Source organism: Phyllobates terribilis, unplaced genomic scaffold (genome assembly GCF_046119375.1).
Source record: "Phyllobates terribilis strain yellow unplaced genomic scaffold, ASM4611937v1 Scaffold_1__5_contigs__length_1240528914, whole genome shotgun sequence".
Taxonomy (NCBI): Eukaryota; Metazoa; Chordata; class Amphibia; order Anura; family Dendrobatidae; genus Phyllobates; species Phyllobates terribilis.
The window spans coordinates 294,769,653-294,788,751 of NW_027362761.1; the positions used below are offsets into that span (position 1 = coordinate 294,769,653).

Below are 19,099 nucleotides of genomic sequence, written 5' to 3' on the forward strand. Positions count from 1 at the left end.
GAGCCTCCACTTCATCAATGCATGATGGTTGGAGACAAGAATGAATTATCAGCAGTCTACTTAAGCAGTTTGGATAATGTATTAACCGATGGGTTAAAGTTGCTCCTACATCATCTGTGTCTATGAAGGAAAGTCCTGTCTAAAGTCTCAGATCCTACTTTCTCGTCTTAAAGGGTTGTTCCCACAATTAGATTATTTTCCACAAAGCACAGTAAATGCATACTTATTGTTAATATACAGACTAAGCCTAACCAAGTTTCATTCTTGTACCTTTCTGTAATTTTTCATCTCTATCTGCACTTCTGTGCATCCAGCTTCACATAGCTGAACCAGCAAAACTATCTTTTCCTCAGTGTTGCAGATCCCTGCCCCCTCTACTGTGTGCTCCAGACATGCCCAACCTCTCTGAGCTAATCCAAGTGTAGAATTCACCTTATGCCTCTGTGCGCTGCCTGCTCCTATACAGTATCCTGGCTGTCATCTACATCAGTATAGCTGCTTGTGAAGTTTTACATCATTGTTAGCTGGTTGTTAGCAGAGCTCAACTGTCCTAAACGCCTCCACAAGAAGACTTGTAACTACTTGGCTGTGCAGAGCTGAGCTGTGTTTGTTCCTGCGCTGACAGATCAGTGATGTTAATATGAAAATGCTACTTTGTTGATTCATATGGCAGAGGATTATTTTCTGTCATATGCATCAACAGAGCAGCATTTGGAGTTTCACTTCCGCAGCAGTCAAACAGATCAACTCCTCTCAGCCTCTTTATATACCGTCCCATCCTGCAGTATCTCATTTATCTAAGCCCCTATATTCAGCCCCATAATGCAGTATATTACTCCTCAGCCCCTCTATGTACAGTCCCATCCTGTGGAACATCACTCCTCTCAAACTCTATATACACAGAAACACACTGCAGTACATCACTCTTCTCATCCCTTCTATATGCATCTCCATCATGCAGAACATCACTCCTCTTTGCCTCTCTATACACATCCCTATGCTGCAGAAAATCATTCCTCTCAGGCCCACAATATACAATCCCATCCTGCACCATATCACACTTCTCAGTCCTCTGTAAACAGCCCTATCCTGCAGTATATCTCTCCTCGAAGTCCTTTTGTACACAGCCACCTCCTGCAGTACTTTACTCCTCTCAGCCCTTTTGTACAGGTACCTCGTGCAGTACATCACTCCTCTCAACTCCTCTGTATACAGCCCCTTCCTGCAGTATATCTCTCCTCTCAGCCCCTCTATAAACAGCCCCACCCAGAAGTTTATAATTCTTTTAGCCCATCTATGTACAGCCCCATTCTGCAGTACATCGCTCCTTAGTTGCTAGCACACAGCGGCTTCCTGATAAGGAGACTCCACCCCTTTCTGTGACATCATCCATAACAAAAGGAGCTCAGTTCCGGACACATACCAGAGCATAGCTATTCTGGTAGGAAGCCAACAGGGAGGGACTGCACATGCTAAGGATTGATCAGGAGCACTGGAACTGGAGGATCGCTCCAATGGCAACTGGAGGGTAAATAGACCCTAGATGAGAATCCTTTCAAGAACGATATGTACAACTCCGGGCAGAGTTATATTAGAACAAATGAATAAATATATGTGTACATTATTATAAGACCATATTGTGGTTTTGGAATAAATCTTCAAAGTGTAACTATTATTTCAGATGAGCTTGCAACAGTATGTTGGTGTCTGGCTCTAGATCCTCCCTCCCTCTTCCTTTGCCTCGTAGAACTTTTTCTGCACTAATTACCATCGCCAATCTCATTAATGGGAAAGTCTATATTCACTGAAGACTGATTTTACCTGTGAATTGAGAAAATTGAGTCTAATAGGTCATTTAGGAGGAGAAAGAAGCAGATTTCTCTGATAAAATATAATACAAAGTTTCTTATTTTGTGTACTACTGATTTTTGAAAAATTATTAAAACGACTGCTATTGTTTAAAGCGCATTTGTCACAATATTTCAAAATACAAACTGTATACATTATTAAATAGACCCTTAGACCCAATGGGCCTACTGTACTTACTTTGAAAAACGATGTCAGAATTCCTATATATATTTTATGAATCCTGCTACAAAGCGAGAGCTAATACTTGGATTAATACAGTCCATATATTAGTTAACTATTTATAGAATATTGACTTTAGTGGGAATTAGAATGCAAATAGCAATTTAGAAGTTGATTCCGCTTTGAGGGATTTCCCCAGTAACAGTTCAAAGCTTACCTCATACATGTGAATGATGCCATGCTGTTTTATGACGGGGCTCTGCTAGCTAGGATTCCCTCTTTTATGCAGTCATGCAGAACAGTGGTAAAAGTCTCACATAAGTGTGATACAGAATAAGAATCAATGGCAAATATTTGGCTTATCAAGCACAGTACAGTGAAATAAGCCATTAATAACCATTATTAATACACATATTCCCATCCAGGTACATAATATACTGTACAGGAGAAATAAAGCACCGATAAAGAAGATAAAATAAGAGAGAATGGGCAGAATACAGAATTTCCGTAGACTGCAGGATAGTACAGTGTGTGAGTGTGTATATGTGTGTGAGTGTGTCTATGTGAGTGTGCCTGTGTGAGAGTGCATGAATGTGTGTGTCTATGTGAGTGTGCATGAATGTGTGTGTCTATGTGAGTGTGCATGAATGTGTGTGTCTATGTGAGTGTGCATGAATGTGTGTGTGTCTATGTGAGTGTGCATGAATGTGTGTGTACATGTGAGTGTGCATGAATGTGTGTGTACATGTGAGTTTGTCTGTGTGAGTGCATGAATGTGTGTTTCTATGTGAGTGTGCCTGTGTGAGAGTACATGAATGTGTGTGTTTTTATATGTGAGTTTGTCTGTGTGAGAGTGCATGAATGTGTGTGTATATGTGAGTGTGCCTGTGTGAGAGTGTGTGTATACGTGAGTGTGCCTGTGTGAGAGTGCATGAATGTGTGTGTGTATATGTGTGTGTCTGTGTGAGAGTGCATGAATGTGTGTGTGTATATGTGTGTGTCTGTGTGAGAGTGCATGAATGTGTGTGTGTGTATATATGTGAGTGTGCCTGTGTGAGAGTGTGCGTGTTTGTTACACACTATTTTAAACTGGACCATATAGACGTTTGGTAGAGAGTTTCCTACTACTTACCTCTCATTGGGGATTTCATTGCAGCCTCCACCATTCCAAGCAATAGTTGTAAACTTTTGGGATCTTGTGCCAACCCAGATGCAAATGCAGCCAGGGCATCTGCATGGCGACCAAGATACTGAAGGGCAACACCCTGTCTGAAGTATGCCTAGAAAGAAAGAAACAGACTGTTAGCAAAATAAAGCGGGTAGGACGTGTAGAATGGAAGTATTTTACAATCAGTAAATTACGGTTACATTTTTGGAAACGTCATTGTGACAGCAGGGCCCTGTAACTACTTGTTATCCAGTGGAGCCTAATGTAAATTAATGGCAGTGTTTTGTAGCCGATTTGAGTCCCAAAAATTTGATGTGATGCTAGTTAGCAGGTACTTAGTAAAAGAAAATCTATTAGTATAAACGGTTCCTTACTACTGTAGTAGTATTTATGAAATGCCATCTTTTCAAGCAACATGTGGCACTTTCAAATGTGCCCTCTCTTACACTTTTTCTTGGCTCCACATATTCGGAGATGAGTGGTGCGAGATCCAGCTTTTGTGATACTTTGTTGGGAGATGTTTATTCTATATGTATCTATGTGTGACCACCTAGTGGTTGTGATGAGATTACTAGCTTATTGGTAGTTGTGCTAACAAGTCACAATAACAAATAGAATTGATATAGTGAGAAATTGGGAGTCCTTAATTAAAGAGGATGTCCACTACTTTTACATTGATGATCTATTCTTAGGATAGGGCATCAATGTCTGATCAGCCAGGGTCCAACACCAGGCATCCCCAGCTGTTATCGATGTCGGCAGCAACCACTGGCCGGAAGTTCTCACTTGCCGAGCTGTTCCATCTACTTGTAGTGGCCGCCGCAGGGTGCTGCACATCAGCCTCCTATTAATTTGAATATGAGGCTAATGTGTAGTACCCTCCGGCAGCCACTACAAGTAGATGGAGCAGCTCGGCAAGCGAGAACTTCCGGCCAACGGACGCCGCTGCCAATACCGATAACAGCTGAACGGGCGGGGTGCCCGGCCGATCAGACATTGGTGACCTATTCTAAGGAAAAAACATCAAAGTAAAAGCAGTGGACAGCCTCTTTAAGTTTGTGGAAAGGTAAGAAAGACAAATCTGTAAGAAGCTTTTGAGTCTGTGAGAAGGGGAATTACCCGGAGAGTAAATGGATGTGGCTTATTAATCACAGCAGAACATCATACTCAAACATCTGATTACAGAATTTTACCAAACACAAACATATGGCTGGATAGGGGCTTTATGTATTCCAATTCCAACACCCAGATTGGATTTCTAGTTTTTTTTTTAGCTGTTGAAAGAGTCAAATAATTTAATGTTTGTAATCTGTATTTGACCTTGACTTGGATGGCCTGATACATAACATTAAAGCGGCCATGCAATACACATCTATTGTTATCCCTTCCCAGCATTATATATGTGAACAAATGGAGTAGTTCACTTGAATCTGACATTTATCTGCTCCACCTTCAATCAATAATAGTCCATATAAATTCAGTATGAGCCCAGGTCAGTTACTATATTTCAATCTTATCAGTGACCTACCTGACACCTTCACAGACCATCTCTGCTATTAAAAGGACGGTGGCAGATTCATTTGACACTGTTGCCCTTTCGTGGAACGGTATTGAGTGACATCATAAAAGTCTCCCTGTCCTTAATTACTCTGTCCTCTAAGATTTATTTAATATGGTCTATACTGCTGAAGAAACTATTGTGCTCATGGCTGCCATTCCAAAGTGATGCATTCATCCCCCTGTCTGTCTGCCAGCCAGCTCTGATCTAATATTTATTCACCGTACATTGCTTAGTATGAAAAACTAGAACAAATCAATACAATGAACCAAAAGCGTAATAACTGCTATGATCCCCGGGTAGCGCTTTATTTCTTCATCATAGTCGTAACTTTGCAATCAATGTTAATCAAGCATCTACAGACTTTGCAGCTTTTATTCTGCATGCTGTACAGAATAGAGTCAAATTCGGGGCTAAAGGTAAGTAGGAACATTTCAGTATACAGTGTAGATGCGGTTATCAATGCCAGCCCTAAGGGGACCCTAAAGCGCCAGTCTGCCAATCAGTGTCACTGTGTCTGATCCAATTGTACTCAGACAGGTAAGCCGAGACTAATAAGACACGCGGTGTGGAGAGAGACACTATATATTGCTTCACAATAGAAACAGCAGGTTTTAAATTGCATGAGCTATAAGATAAGCGAGCATAATGTATATATCATGAGAATGCTGAACCTGGACCTACACCGTACACAATGCCAGTCAAGCCAAAATCAATTGCATTATTTTTCTGATCTCTACTGTATTTTAATCCCGAAAACGTTCTATTGGTAAATAATTAGCCAACAATACAAAACAATAGAATATAAAACAATACAATATATACTTATTGACTCCGGATTCTGGTGAGAAAACTGAGCCGCCATCACATGAAATAAGTAAACAATGGTGCAGCAGTCTCAGGGAGCGCCAAAGGAATACTGGACAATTTAATAGATGGCAACCGACTTTTATTCTTCCTCCAATACCACTGCCACAACGCGTTTCAACGGTCTAAGCCGTCTTCATCAGGTGGAGTCCCCAAATTGTCCAGTATTCCTTTGGCGCTCCCTGAGACCGCTGCACCATTGTTTACTTGTGAAATATCTCCATAAGGAGCCAAAGCGGCAGGAGCAGCCTGGTCTATTTGTAAGTGTGAGGACCTGCGGTTATCCACCCACCGGGTTAAACTACTGAGGACCTGCGGTGACGTGGTATCTGGTCCGGCAGGATCGTGTGATCACTTGAGGAGCACGGAGTTGCGAGGCAAACACCAACAGGAAGGTACTACAAATAGAGGTGACCCGGAGCCTCATTAATCACACGCTTAATCTTGGTTGTGTAGACGTATACAACCATCACAGGTGAGTGTACTGGCACTTTCTAAATTATTTAAATAGCCCTGTGAGTCTACACATGCGCCCTTTCTTTTCTTTTCGCATCACATGAAATAAGGGCTTGATACAAAAATCAGGTTTCTGCATCCTATTGTAAATATACTGTTTTTCCCCCAAATTCAGCATTGAAACTTAAAGGTGTTGTCCGGGATTTTCACACTGAAGGGCTATCCTTAGGATAAGTCATCAATATCTGATCGGTTGGGGTGTAACACCCGGCACCCTCAATGATCAGCAGTTCCATGTGCTCAGTTGTGGAGCGGGGGATTACATAGCTTTGTCACCTGCATAGTGGCCGTGGCCGGTACTGCACATGTACCTCTTATTGATTGGAATAGGGAATGGATGTGCAGTACCTGGTCATGGCCACTATACAGTTGACGGAGCTGTGCTGTGCACAACTGGCCAGCGCCACCGAACAGCTAAGTGGCGGTGTCACCTTCACGGAACAGATACTGATGACCCTTCCTAAAGAAAGTCCATCAATAAAAAAGTCCCAGACACCCTCTTTAATACACTGTGTGCGGAATTATTAGGCAAATGAGTATTTTGATCACATGATACTTTTTATACATGTTGTCCTACTCCAAGCTGCATAGGCTTGAGAGCCAACTACCAATTAAGTAAATCTGGTGATGTGCATCTCTGTAATGAGGAGGGGTGTTGACTAATGACATCACACCCTATATAAGGTGTGCTTAATTATTAGGCAACTTCCTTTCCTTTGGCAAAATCGGTCAGAAGAGAGATTTGACGGGCTCTGAAAAGTCCAAAATTGTGAGATGTCTTGCAGAGGGATGCAGCAGTCTTGAAATTTCCAAACTTTTGAAGCGTGATCACTGAACAATCAAGCGTTTCATGGCAAATAGCCAACAGGGTCGCAAGAAGCGTGTTGGCCAAAAAAGGCGCAAAATAACTGTCCATGAATTGAGGAAAATCAAGCGTGAAGATGCCAAGATGCCATTCGCCACCAGTTTTGCCATATTTCAGAGCTGCAACGTTACTGGAGTATCAAAAAGCACAAGGTGTGCAATACTCAGGGACATGGCCAAGGTAAGGAAGGCTGAAAAACGACCACCTTTGAACAAGAAACATAAGGTAAAACATCAAGAATGGGCCAAGAAATATCTTAAGACTGATTTTTCAAAAGTTTTATGGACTGATGAAATGAGAGTGACTCTTGATGAGCCAGCCGGATGGGCCAGAGGCTGGGTCAGTAAAGGGCAGAGAGCTCCACTCCGACTCAGACGAGGTGGAGGTGGGGTACTGGTATGTGCTGGTATCATTAAAGATGAACTTGTGGGACCTTTTCGGGTTGAGGATGGAGTGAAGCTCAACTCCCAGACCTACTGCCAGTTTCTGGAAGACAACTTCTTCAAGCAGTGGTACAGGAAGAAGTCGGTATCGTTCAAGAAAAACATGATTTTCATGCAGGACAATGCTCCATCACATGCATCCAACTACTCCACAGCGTGGCTGGCCAGTAAAGGTCTAAAAGAAGAAAAAATAATGACATGGCCCCCTTGTTCACCCGATCTGAACCCCATAGAGAACCTGTGGTCCATCATAAAATGTGAGATCTACAGGGAGGGAAAACAGTACACCTCTCGGAACAGTGTCTGGAAGGCTGTGGTGGCTGCTGCACGCAATGTTGATCGAATCAACATTCGATCGAATGTTGATCGAAAACAGATCAAGCAACTGACAGAATCTATGGATGGAAGGCTGTTGAGTGTCATCATAAAGAAAGGTGGCTATATTGATCACTAATTTTTTTGTTTTTTGTTTTTACATGTCAGAAATGTTTATTTCTAAATTTTGTGCACTGATATTGGTTTACCTGGTGAAAATAAACAAGTGAGATGGGATTATATTTGGTTTTAATTAAGTTGCCTAATAATTCTGCACAGTAATAGTTACCTGCACAAACAGATATCCTCCTAAGATAGCCAAATCTAAAATAAACCCACTCCAACTTCCAAAAATATTAAGCTTGGATATTTATGAGTCTTTTGGGTTGATTGAGAACATAGTTGTTGATCAATAATAAAAATAATCCTCTAAAATACAACTTGCCTAATAATTCTGCACACAGTGTATAGCAGGATGCATATATGATGAAGGCTCTTCTCTGTCGTGCTGATGAAACAGGATCCAGAAAGATCCCGATTTTTACACAACAGACGTAACTGGCAACAATGTAACTGGACAGACATCCCGATTCACATGAAGCAGATTTGCTGCAGATTTTTCCGCTCTTATCTGCGAAACCCACAATAAATTCTGCACAATGACTTGCTGTAAATTGTAAAAGCTTGGCATTTTCTGAATCATAGATTTGTTGAAATCTCAAGAACTTAGCAATAAATCATCTTTTTATCAATAGTTAGGAGGTGGTGTAACATACATTTAATGAAGAAAGAATAAACTGAATATTTCTTATTTTTTCTCTGTTAGATCCAACTAACACATGATATGGCATTTATTAGAGAGGAGACCTGAAAGCTGGAGTCGTTGCAGACATGACCTCAGTAAGGGCCATAACTCTGCTGACGCTCACAGACCGGAGAGCGCGGCACCAATGTAGTATTGATCCTTCATCTCTTTCAGCTCTACGAGAGATTACAGAGATCAACCTAACAATGTGAAAAATGTATCCCATCATAACTCATGAATAACCACATCTCAATACTCAGGGGAAGGAAAACTAATAAATGCTCCATAGTAATCACCATAAAACGTACATGCTTTATCTCTGTGCTGTGCAGAGGGAAATACAACACTAATCCTATTCTGAGGGCAAGCAGTGTTGGGAAGGTATTTGCCACCGTTTACATGAAGGCCCAATGCTTTGCAACACCTGCATGGGCTTTGTAGGCCTCCCTGTCCTAGCGTTAGTCTCCTCAGGGTACTCCAGTTTACTCCTATATCGCAAAACACAATTAGATCAAATGGTTTATTATGAAATTGTTTGGTGTATGCACGTGAGATAAGGAATTACATTAAAGGGCAAGGCAATCATGAACGAGTGTTATTAAAAATGCTCATTATCTTGCCATGTAAACAGGCTGCCGATCACCCAATGAGCGAGAAAAACGCTCGTTCATCAGGTGAAATGATCTTTCGTGCAGCACAAAAGATCACGGTTCTCAGTGGTGCATCTTCCTGTGTAAACAGGATTCGCACTGCTGACAACCATGGTAGCCTGATCTATTACAGATCACTCAGTGCGCATCGTTTACTCCGGTCTGCCTGTGTAACCAGGCATTTAAAGGGCCTCGAATTGGTAAAAGTTTACTGATTGGCAGTCATATCGTACAGCTGGTCAGGTCCATGTAAACGGACTTTTAGAGCAGCGAGGAACACAGACCAAGGTGATTCATTATTTAACCCCTTAGTGACCACTAATAAGTCTTTTTACTGACCTGCGATATAAGAGACTAGCATCCCCAAACAGGTGACAGTCCATCAGCTCTACAGACAACTAGCTGCATCAGCCACAATCAGTGTTGGCCATTTAGCCCCTTAGATACTGCTCTCAATAGCATAGGACGGTTGGGAGCTATGCCATTAGTACTTGCCAGTCTCTCCTGTGTGTGGCTTCTCACATACAGCTAAAGGGGTTGTCCGGTCAAAAGTGATGTCTGCAGTTACTCTGTGAGACCCGTTAACGGAGGATATGTATGCCTTATACATACCCCCGGCCATTGGGAGCAGCCTCACTCTCAATACACTTGTATCGAGTGAGACCGCGCCTTCTAGTTGGACGCGCCCACTGGCCGTCCACGTCACTAGACGGGGCATGGCCTCGCTCTATACAAGTGAATGGAGAGAGGCGGCCCTGAATGGCCGGGGGGATGTAAAACGTATACATTGCCTCCGGTCTCAGGTCTCATACCGGCGAATCTCCGCAGCGCACAGTGTCTGCACTGGGGGGATTCATAAGTCTGCAGTCACACAGAGTGACTGCAGACTTATCACTTTTGACAGGACAACCCCTTTAACTAGTCAAACAAGTATTTTTCGGTCCATATGGTTGGGGGTCGCAAAGAATGGCATTATAGGCTGCATTTAGCCCCTGGGCCCCAGGTTGGGCACCCCTGCTTTAGGTTGAATTCACTTGCATTATTAACAAAGTTTGTAACAGGAATTTTCTTAGGAATTGATTTTCAGTAGCACAAATGACTGCAACAAACTCTGAAAGATTGTTAAGTTACATAAGGCTAGTTGTTCAAATTGTAACTAATAACTAATGTGATGACGCAGAAATGAAGCTGGTCTGGATCACTGACCACATTCACTATCATTGGATGCAATGTAGTAGGGTGATCTCATGTTGCACGGCCAGCATGTAGGCCTAGACTAAGGCTATGTTCACACATGTTGGGTTTTTCAGCGTCACAAATCAACAGCAAAACCTAATCTCTGGCAGGAAATCCGCTGCATCAAAAACGCAGGTTTTGCTGCGTTTTGTGTATGTTTTTTCAGTGTTTTTTTCACTGTCCTTCTGTCTCTATTTATGCATGTACATAAAGTTCGGTGAAAAAAAAGAACCCCATTCTATTTTGCCATCAAAAACGCTGATGCAAATTTTGATGCGTTTTTTCACCACCCATTACTTCCTATGGGTGAAAAAACGCTGAAAGAAGTGACATGTTCTAATTTCCAAAAACCCAACCAAGGCACAAAATATGCAGCAAAAAAACATGATGTGTGAACAGTGAATTCTGGTTTCTCATAGACTTTGCTGGTACTGCAAAACACAGCTGAAAAATTGCATAAAAATCTGCAGCAAAAAATGATGAAAAACCCAACATGTGTGAATATAGACTTAGGGCTCGCTCACATGAGTGTACTCATCGGACGAGTACTAACCAATGTTTTGTCGAATAGCACTTGGTCCAATGTTATACTATGGAGTAGTGCAGATCTGCTATTTTTTCTTATGCTGATTCGGCATTCTGCAAGTGGCACCGGAATTTGCATTGCGCGCCCGCAAACAAGTGTATAGGTGCGTGGGAAACATTGGACTGCATTCAAATGTCATCCAAGTGCAGTCCGACATCCGCGGACTCAGAGAATGGAGAAGATGAAGGAATTACGTTCTCCATCTTCTCTGCACCTGTGATACGATTTTCTCATCCCAGAGAATCAGATCACAGTAAACTGACACTCCGCTTAAACGGATCAGAGTTTGAGCAGAGTGTCAGTAGCATAATCCGTCCGATTCTCTCACATGAAAGAATCACGCTGGTGTGACGCCGGCCTCAGAGGGACTATTACGTGGCACATGTCCATGTGCAGCTCCATCCTCACAGTTCCTAATAAATGAATGAATCCATTGTAGTAACCATTCTTTTCCATGATAGAACGCCTCCATTTGTAGCGACCTGTGCTACAGCTGAATCTGTCATCCCAATAATACACACATTAGGCACGAACAGCTGCTACAATATCACGTATCTGTTATCATTATTGGAGTCTGTTTTCCGAGAGCCGAGCACCCATAGTCTAGTGGAAACCCCGCACACATGGCATTAGTTAAAATCAGAGGTGACAAGGCACATTTGTGAACGTAAATATCTAATCTGCTTTCCATTAGCAAACAATGATTGGAGGGCAATTTCTAATTAATTGGATAAAAGACAGAATTTATTCCATTAACGGCCATTACTATTGTGCGGCTCTTAAACCAGAATGAAAGAAAAGTGAGGAATCGGGCCAGTAAATGACATTTGCAGCGGTCTGTAATCTAAACAAAGACAAGAGAATTCGCCTTGGTTAAACAGATGGACACAAATTAAATACTGCAGCTAATGAAAAGTGATGCGCTCTTTGAACTCTGACACACACGGTGGCATTTGCCATATTGAACTGGCGCTGTCTGACATCAAACTCTTAGTATTTCACAGCACAATGTAGGCAAATCGGCTGCTGTCATCTGCCGAGAGATCTCTCCGGCCCCTACAGCAAGATCCCATCCAGGGAAAAGACCCCGCACCTGCCCATGGAGCAGCGTGCTATGTGTTGTACACGGCTGCAGATTATCCAGCTGCTGCAGACGTGTCAGTTATCATTCTCATTATTCTGGGAAATATGATGATGACTGACACTTCTGGCGTTTCAGCAACTGAGGTCTGAGTTCTATATTGGGCATAAGTCTATTAATAGGGTTTGCAGGCTTGTTTGTATCGGGAACATTATCACATGTGAGCTACTAATCTGATGTAGTGTTCAAAGGGGCTTTCCAGGTTTTTGTAATGTCCTGTTCAGACGTCAGTGATGTTCTTTTACGCAAAAAAACTGAGATTTTCATTAGTGTTTTGGATCCGATTTTCATCAGGACTTGGACAGTGTGTCCGTTTTTACCATCAGTGTGTCCGTTTTTACCATCAGTGTTTGGTCAGTGTGTCTTTACCATCAGTATTTGGTCAGTGTGTCAGTCTTTACCATCAGTGTTTGGTCAGTGTGTCTGTCTTTACCATCAGTGTGTGGTTTATGTGTCTGTCTTTACTATCAGTGTTTGGTCAGTGTGTCAGTTTTTACCATCAGTGTTTGGTCAGTGTGTCTGTTTTTACCATCAGTGTTTGGTCAGTGTGTCTTTACCATCAGTGTTTGGTCAGTGTGTCTTTACCATCAGTGTTTGGTCAGTGTGTTTTTACCATCAGTGTTTGGTCAGTGTGTCTTTACCATCAGTGTTTGGTCAGTGTGTCTGTTTTTACCATCAGTGTTTGGTCAGTGTGTCTTTACCATCAGTGTTTGGTCAGTGTGTCTTTACCATCAGTGTTTGGTCAGTGTGTCTTTACCATCAGTGTTTGGTCAGTGTGTCTGTCTTTACCATCAGTGTTTGGTCAGTGTGTCTGTTTTTACCATCAGTGTTTGGTCAGTGTGTCTTTACCATCAGTGTTTGGTCAGTGTGTCTTTACCATCAGTGTTTGGTCAGTGTGTCTGTCTTTACCATCAGTGTTTGGTCAGTGTGTCTGTCTTTACCATCAGTGTTTGGTCAGTGTGTCTGTCTTTACCATCAGTGTTTGGTCAGTGTGTCTGTCTTTACCATCAGTGTTTGGTCAGTGTGTCTGTCTTTACCATCAGTGTTTGGTCAGTGTGTCTGTTTTTACCTTAAATGTTTGGTCAGTGTGTCTTTACCATCAGTGTTTGGTCAGTGTGTCTTTACCATCAGTGTTTGGTCAGTGTGTCTGTTTTTACCATCATATTTTTATGAGTGATTTTCTCAAGTGCAAATAAAAAAGATCGGAAAGCTTCTCCAACCTATTGCAATGGGCATCACATGGATTGCACCTGGATGGGATCCATGTTCTGTCTGTAATTTTCTCAGATCCATGGACTTCTATATTTAATAAACGGAAACGTCTCTGGATTTTTTTGAGACTACTCAATCCGCAAAAAAAAATGAACATGTAAACATCCCCTTGTACTTTAATGAGCACGCGTTCTATGCGTAAAAAACATGGCTAGAATACACACAGACCATTCAATTTTACTGAATGTATTAGATTACCCTAGCTTCTTTCCACAGCGGCCGGCTGTTGGTTCAAAAAAGGAGAACACAAACATGTGAATAGGAACATGATCACGGATAGAACACATAAAGTGAAACACGGACGTCTGAATGATGCCTAAATGTGAACAGTCTGATATACTGTACCTCTCCTGGGGTATCAGGTAACCCCTGCAGACAATTATTTGATGCAGAGCTCACATTCTGTCCAAAGCCGGAAAAAAGACCTAGGAGACTGTTCTTTTGGCTCATACAGAGCATGACCACTGCAGCCAAATAGTGGCCACTTATTGGCTTCAGCAGTCACCTGACAGAGACTAGCGGGGGACACCGGCAGCAGTATTAGCATCCATGGCATAGTCAGTTCTGCCAATAAAGCCTATTTCACATACAGAGCCATATTTTGTTGTCTGTAAACCCGCCACAACACCCTGACCCACCCCTACTATTGTTCAGCAGTTGTGGCCTTAGATCCATTAGACCCCTAATATGTACTAAGTTTGAATCAGTACATTTTCCACTTTCCAGAAGTAAACTCAAGTAAGTTAGAATACTAATATAATATTGTTTCAAATAAATATTCGGTCTATTCGGAGATCATCCCCACTATAATGGATTCGAGCACCATTTCTTTTCTTGTTACTTAATTTTTATGAAAATCGATAAAACCTGATAAATAATAAATATTAGGCCTATGCTAAGTAAGATCATGAAAACTGGATGTATTATCTGCTTAAAGAGTGACCGTCATTCTTTTTTTTATAAATCAACAGTAGACATGAAAATAAGAAACTTTGTCATATATCTTATCAGAGAAATCTGTTTCCTTCACCTCCCTGTCTGATCTTTCATTCTCAAAATTCTCCATTCACAGGTAGATCGGATATAGTCAATAAATACACTACTGAGATGTGTGAACGTGCTCTTATACATTGCACGTATACCAACTTTTGCTCCGGCTCATTTCTTTGGTTTTGTTGTAGTTTCTTGTACTTTGTATAAACAGGGGCATGTCTCCACTTTCTGAGCTGGGCATTTCATCCATACAGCTTCCCCCGGACGGGTATCTGAACAGTCGGGCCCCTGTCCTGCTCTGCTCTTATTCATACTGAGGTCGGCTGACACAAGGTAAGGTGTCAATACTAGAGGATATGACCATCCTGTTTGGGTACACCTTGTCGCAGTGGGATGGCTTTTAAGCTTTTTTATTAATCAAAATAGTGTTAACTAAGTACCCTATGTTATTTATATGTACTATTATTACTTCCTTACTCACTTACTACAGAGTATATGCTCATTTTGTTTTTATATTAGGTTTTATCTGTTAAATGGCTGCAGTGTGAACGTGCTCTTACACATTACACTTATGCCAACTTATGCTCCAGCTCATTTGTTTGGTTTTGAGACAGATGACAGTTGGTGCTATTCCACTGTGAATAGTGATGAGCGAGTGTGCTCGTGTAGACCTTTAAGCTGCGGCAGCTTTAACTGAAATGCCGAGCACGTCAAAACTACTCGGCGAGTACCCGAGCATGCTCGTTTAAAGGGTTAAACGAGCACGCTCACTCATCACTAATTGTGAACTTAAACTCTCATTTCAAGAGAACATGCAACAGAATGTCTGTGTCTGCATCTACCTCCTCCATAGAATTTAAAAGGCACTAATGGTCATCTATTCCAATAATGGGAAAAGCTGCCTTCACTGAATACAAATTTTACAGATTTTACCCATGAACCGAGAGTGAAAGGTCAATTTAAGAGGTGAAAGAAGCAGATTTCTTTGATAAGATATTACAAAGTTGCTTATTCTTATGTGTACTACTGTTAATTAAATAAAAATTAAAATGGTTACTTTTTAAGTGCACTCTCTAAAAGAAGATAAAAACGTTTATTACTTTAAACTGTATTTAATTAGCTGGCCCGAGTTTGTGAACTTAAATCTGTGAAGGAAGTCTATAGGAATAAATCACCATTATGTGAGCAAGGCCTTAGTCACTTTCTGTAAAAGGCTATGTTCACACTAGACGTTTTTTTCTACGTTTTTTTTCTGCAGCAAACCTGCTCTCTTGGCAGAAAAGAAGCAGCGTAAAAAACGCAGGTTTTGGTTCGTTTTTTACTGCGTTTTTGTGCTGCGGTTTTGGTGCGTTTTTAGGATCCCAAAGTTCAGCTTTGCTTCCACCACAGAAGCATGAACACAGGTGACCAATGCAAGAAATATGTGAAACCATATTAACCAGAATTACAAATGTAACAGTTGGGGAGATGAATTGGTCAGGAATAGTTTACCTAAGATATTGGAAGAGCATTGAGTTTGTAGGACACTGTTTACTTTCACACTTTGTTCTGCCATTGAGTTGCTCAGGAATTGTTCAATTTCACACCTTGGTCGGCCAATGTTTACTTTGTACGCACCACTAATTTAATTAAACTGTACTGTACCTAACTGCCATCTCAGGTGACAAAGACAAGATGGTTTAAACTTAGGAAAATCACAAGAATATATGTATTTCACTAAAAACGCAGCAAAACCTAATAACTGCATTTTTTGCAGCTTTTTTGCTCTACCCCAGTGTTCTACTGTGCAAAAAAACATGAAAAGCACAAAATACTGAGGACAAAAAAAAACAAAGCTGTGTGCATGAGATTTCTGAAATTTCATAGACTTTGCTGGTACTGTAAAAAAAACACCTAGTGTGAACATAGCCTTACTGTACAGCGTTCCACCAATGCTCTGTTTTAGTGTCCACTATACAATATACCTCTTTTTACTGTTTGTAGGATACCCGAGTTTGCTCTGCATACAGGCAGTGTCAGACTGGGGTGCCAAGGGCCCACTAGTAACCAACTCTAGGGCCCAACTTTTCAGCTACATGCAAATGTGACAATATCTTTAATCACAAACGTATATAATAATGAAATGGGTAGATTGATAAGTAGATAAGATGCTGCCTTTGTCTGTATGTAGTGATTCAAGTATATAGTGCTGCTCATATAAGACGGTGGTGACCCACTCCTGCACAGGGGCCCACCGGAGAATTCTCCTGATCTCCTGTGGGCCAGTCCTAGCCTGCATACAGGTTATGGCAATACGCTCAGCGCCAGCTTGAAAGTCATCCTCAAGGACACAGCCTGTGACGTATCGGTATTTAAATCCTCACTGAAACCACAGTTATGCGAGGAAACATTTTTCTTCTAAAAAGAGCAGCAAGCCTGTGGAGTTGATTATAAAAGATGCCGTCACACCCAGTGCACTGTAATATAACCCTGATCTTGTCTCTAAAGCAAAAAAAAGTAACCGGGGGATCTGCGTCACTGTGTGCCATAAGCTGCAACCACTGCGATTTAAATAGATCAATGAGTAAATCTAAATATAAGGAAATATTTTCTGCCTTCTATGTTTTCTATTTGTATCTTGAGGGCAGAATTCAAAGCCACCGGAGCCTATTACACTTTCAAAAGATAAGCCTGTGGGTGCTTTCCCATGTTTGTGTTCTGTATTAAAGGAAAGCCGGAGAGTAATTGAATATTTATCATGCACTGACCAAAACGGCTACATCAGAGGATTATGCTGATGTTTCAACAGTGAAAAAAAAAAGCATATTCAGTGCCGTGGAGCTGTACATTCACTTGTTCCCACCAGATTCCTTTTCAGCGCGCTGTGATATGAGTAACCTCCTTAAATCACACATCTAAAACCTATTAAACCACAATGCCACATACATATAATAGGACATTCAATTAATAATACAGCATATCCCCCCAGGCTTTTCTTGTGATAATACGTGTGTGTATAAGGTTGGAATTTACATATTTGTTTCACGAAAGAGAAGAAATAGATTTTAGTCATATGGATTTCTTTATAAACTTGTATTTTTTGCGAACTTAATAAAATTTTCCAACGACGGAATAGCAAAGAATAATAAAAAAAAAAACTAATCATAAAAAAAACTAATAAAAAACTAATATTGCCTGCAGTATCTCTAGATAATATTTTCATACAAATAAGCCGGGATAAATTCGGATTTTAAATTCATGGAAGCTGTTATGTGATCATAACTTTCACCCCAGGGAAGGGAACACTTTCTTCATAGTCTATTTCAAATGTCACAATCCTTTTGCTTCAATGGTTCACGGGACAGTTCTGTATGGTATATGTGAGCTGAGGGTTGGGATTTAAAATAGATGACCAAGAAAATCGAGCTGACCTGCAGTAAAGACCACAATTTATTTTTCTAATTGCCTCCAACTAGGCCTATAAAGGCCAATAAATAGGATTAACCTACATACACAATGTATAATTTATTATAAGACAAATATAATAAATAATCTAGATGTGGTTTTTACCGTGTGTCTCGACTGGCGCATATGGAATTAATCCGCAATATATTATTACCAATGAGAATAATATTTTGTTAGATTGGAAAAAAGTATAATCCAGTCAGTTATTACAATGTGCAATGTTAGGCTACAGAACCAACATCCAAATAACTAGTAGTGATAAGTAGTGAACAAGCCACCCAGGTTCTTCGCAGGCTATATTCTTTATATATCAGTAATTCTTTCTTTCACTTAAAGCACCACTCCAGCGGTTTTTTTACTGCAGTGCTGGAGTGGTGATACTAATCTAAGGTCCCCGTCTTCACCTTTTATTAGCGCCGCGCCGGTCCCTCGGCACCATCTTTTGACCGCAACTTCTGACTGCCTGGAAGTCATAAGTAATGGTCACAGGCTCTCAATGTAAGTATATGAGAGCTACAACAAAGTTCTCATAGACTAGCATTAAAAAGTGACTTCCAGCTCGCTCCAGCAAACACTGCAGCAATCGGGCAGTTCTCAACCTGCTGAAGACTGACTGCAGCGGCGCTGATAGATTAGAAACACCAATCCAGCTCTACAATAAAACCCCCGACCGCTAGAGTGGTGTTTTAAGCTTCTGATTCCCTTTGGTCATGGGCCAAAGTGTCACTTGATCACCACATCATACGCTGTCAGGATTTTCTGGTGTCTGTAGTGAGAGTGTGCGATCACTTGACCACAAATAAGCCATATGCATACTTCCGGCCACATTTCGACAAGACGTGCGCGGCCTCGCTCAATTCACATATATTGAGGGAGGCCGAGCAAGTCAAGGTAGAATATGGCTGGAACTATGCATACTGCTTGCTCTCACCAAAGACACTGGAGAATCCTGACAGCATGCAGTGCACACGCCGTGAGAATTCTGAAGTATGCAGTCACACAGTCTAAAGACCGGACAACCCCTTTAAGGTCATCATACAAATTAGATTAATTTTGGCAAAAAACTGCTGATTTTGAATGAACTAGCTGACCATCTAATGTACGGTACATATAGGCCCAGTGGCGTAAATAGAAGCTTGAGTGTCCCAATGCAAAATCTTCCACAGGGCTCCTAAAATAGCACAGGTCTATAAAAGTAATAGTCTTTTCATA

General features: G+C 41.3%; 1 protein-coding gene across 3 annotated transcripts in view; it reads right to left on the reverse strand.

Annotated features, from left to right (window-relative positions):
* Positions 1-19,099, reverse strand: part of TTC28 (tetratricopeptide repeat domain 28) — an 824,287-nt gene that overhangs the window by 437,620 nt on the left and 367,568 nt on the right. For all 3 annotated transcript variants that reach the window (XM_073673179.1, XM_073673184.1, XM_073673189.1), the window contains one exon: positions 3,161-3,308. In XM_073673179.1, the coding sequence (XP_073529280.1) occupies positions 3,161-3,308 (148 nt within the window). The remainder of the gene's footprint in view (positions 1-3,160; positions 3,309-19,099) is intronic.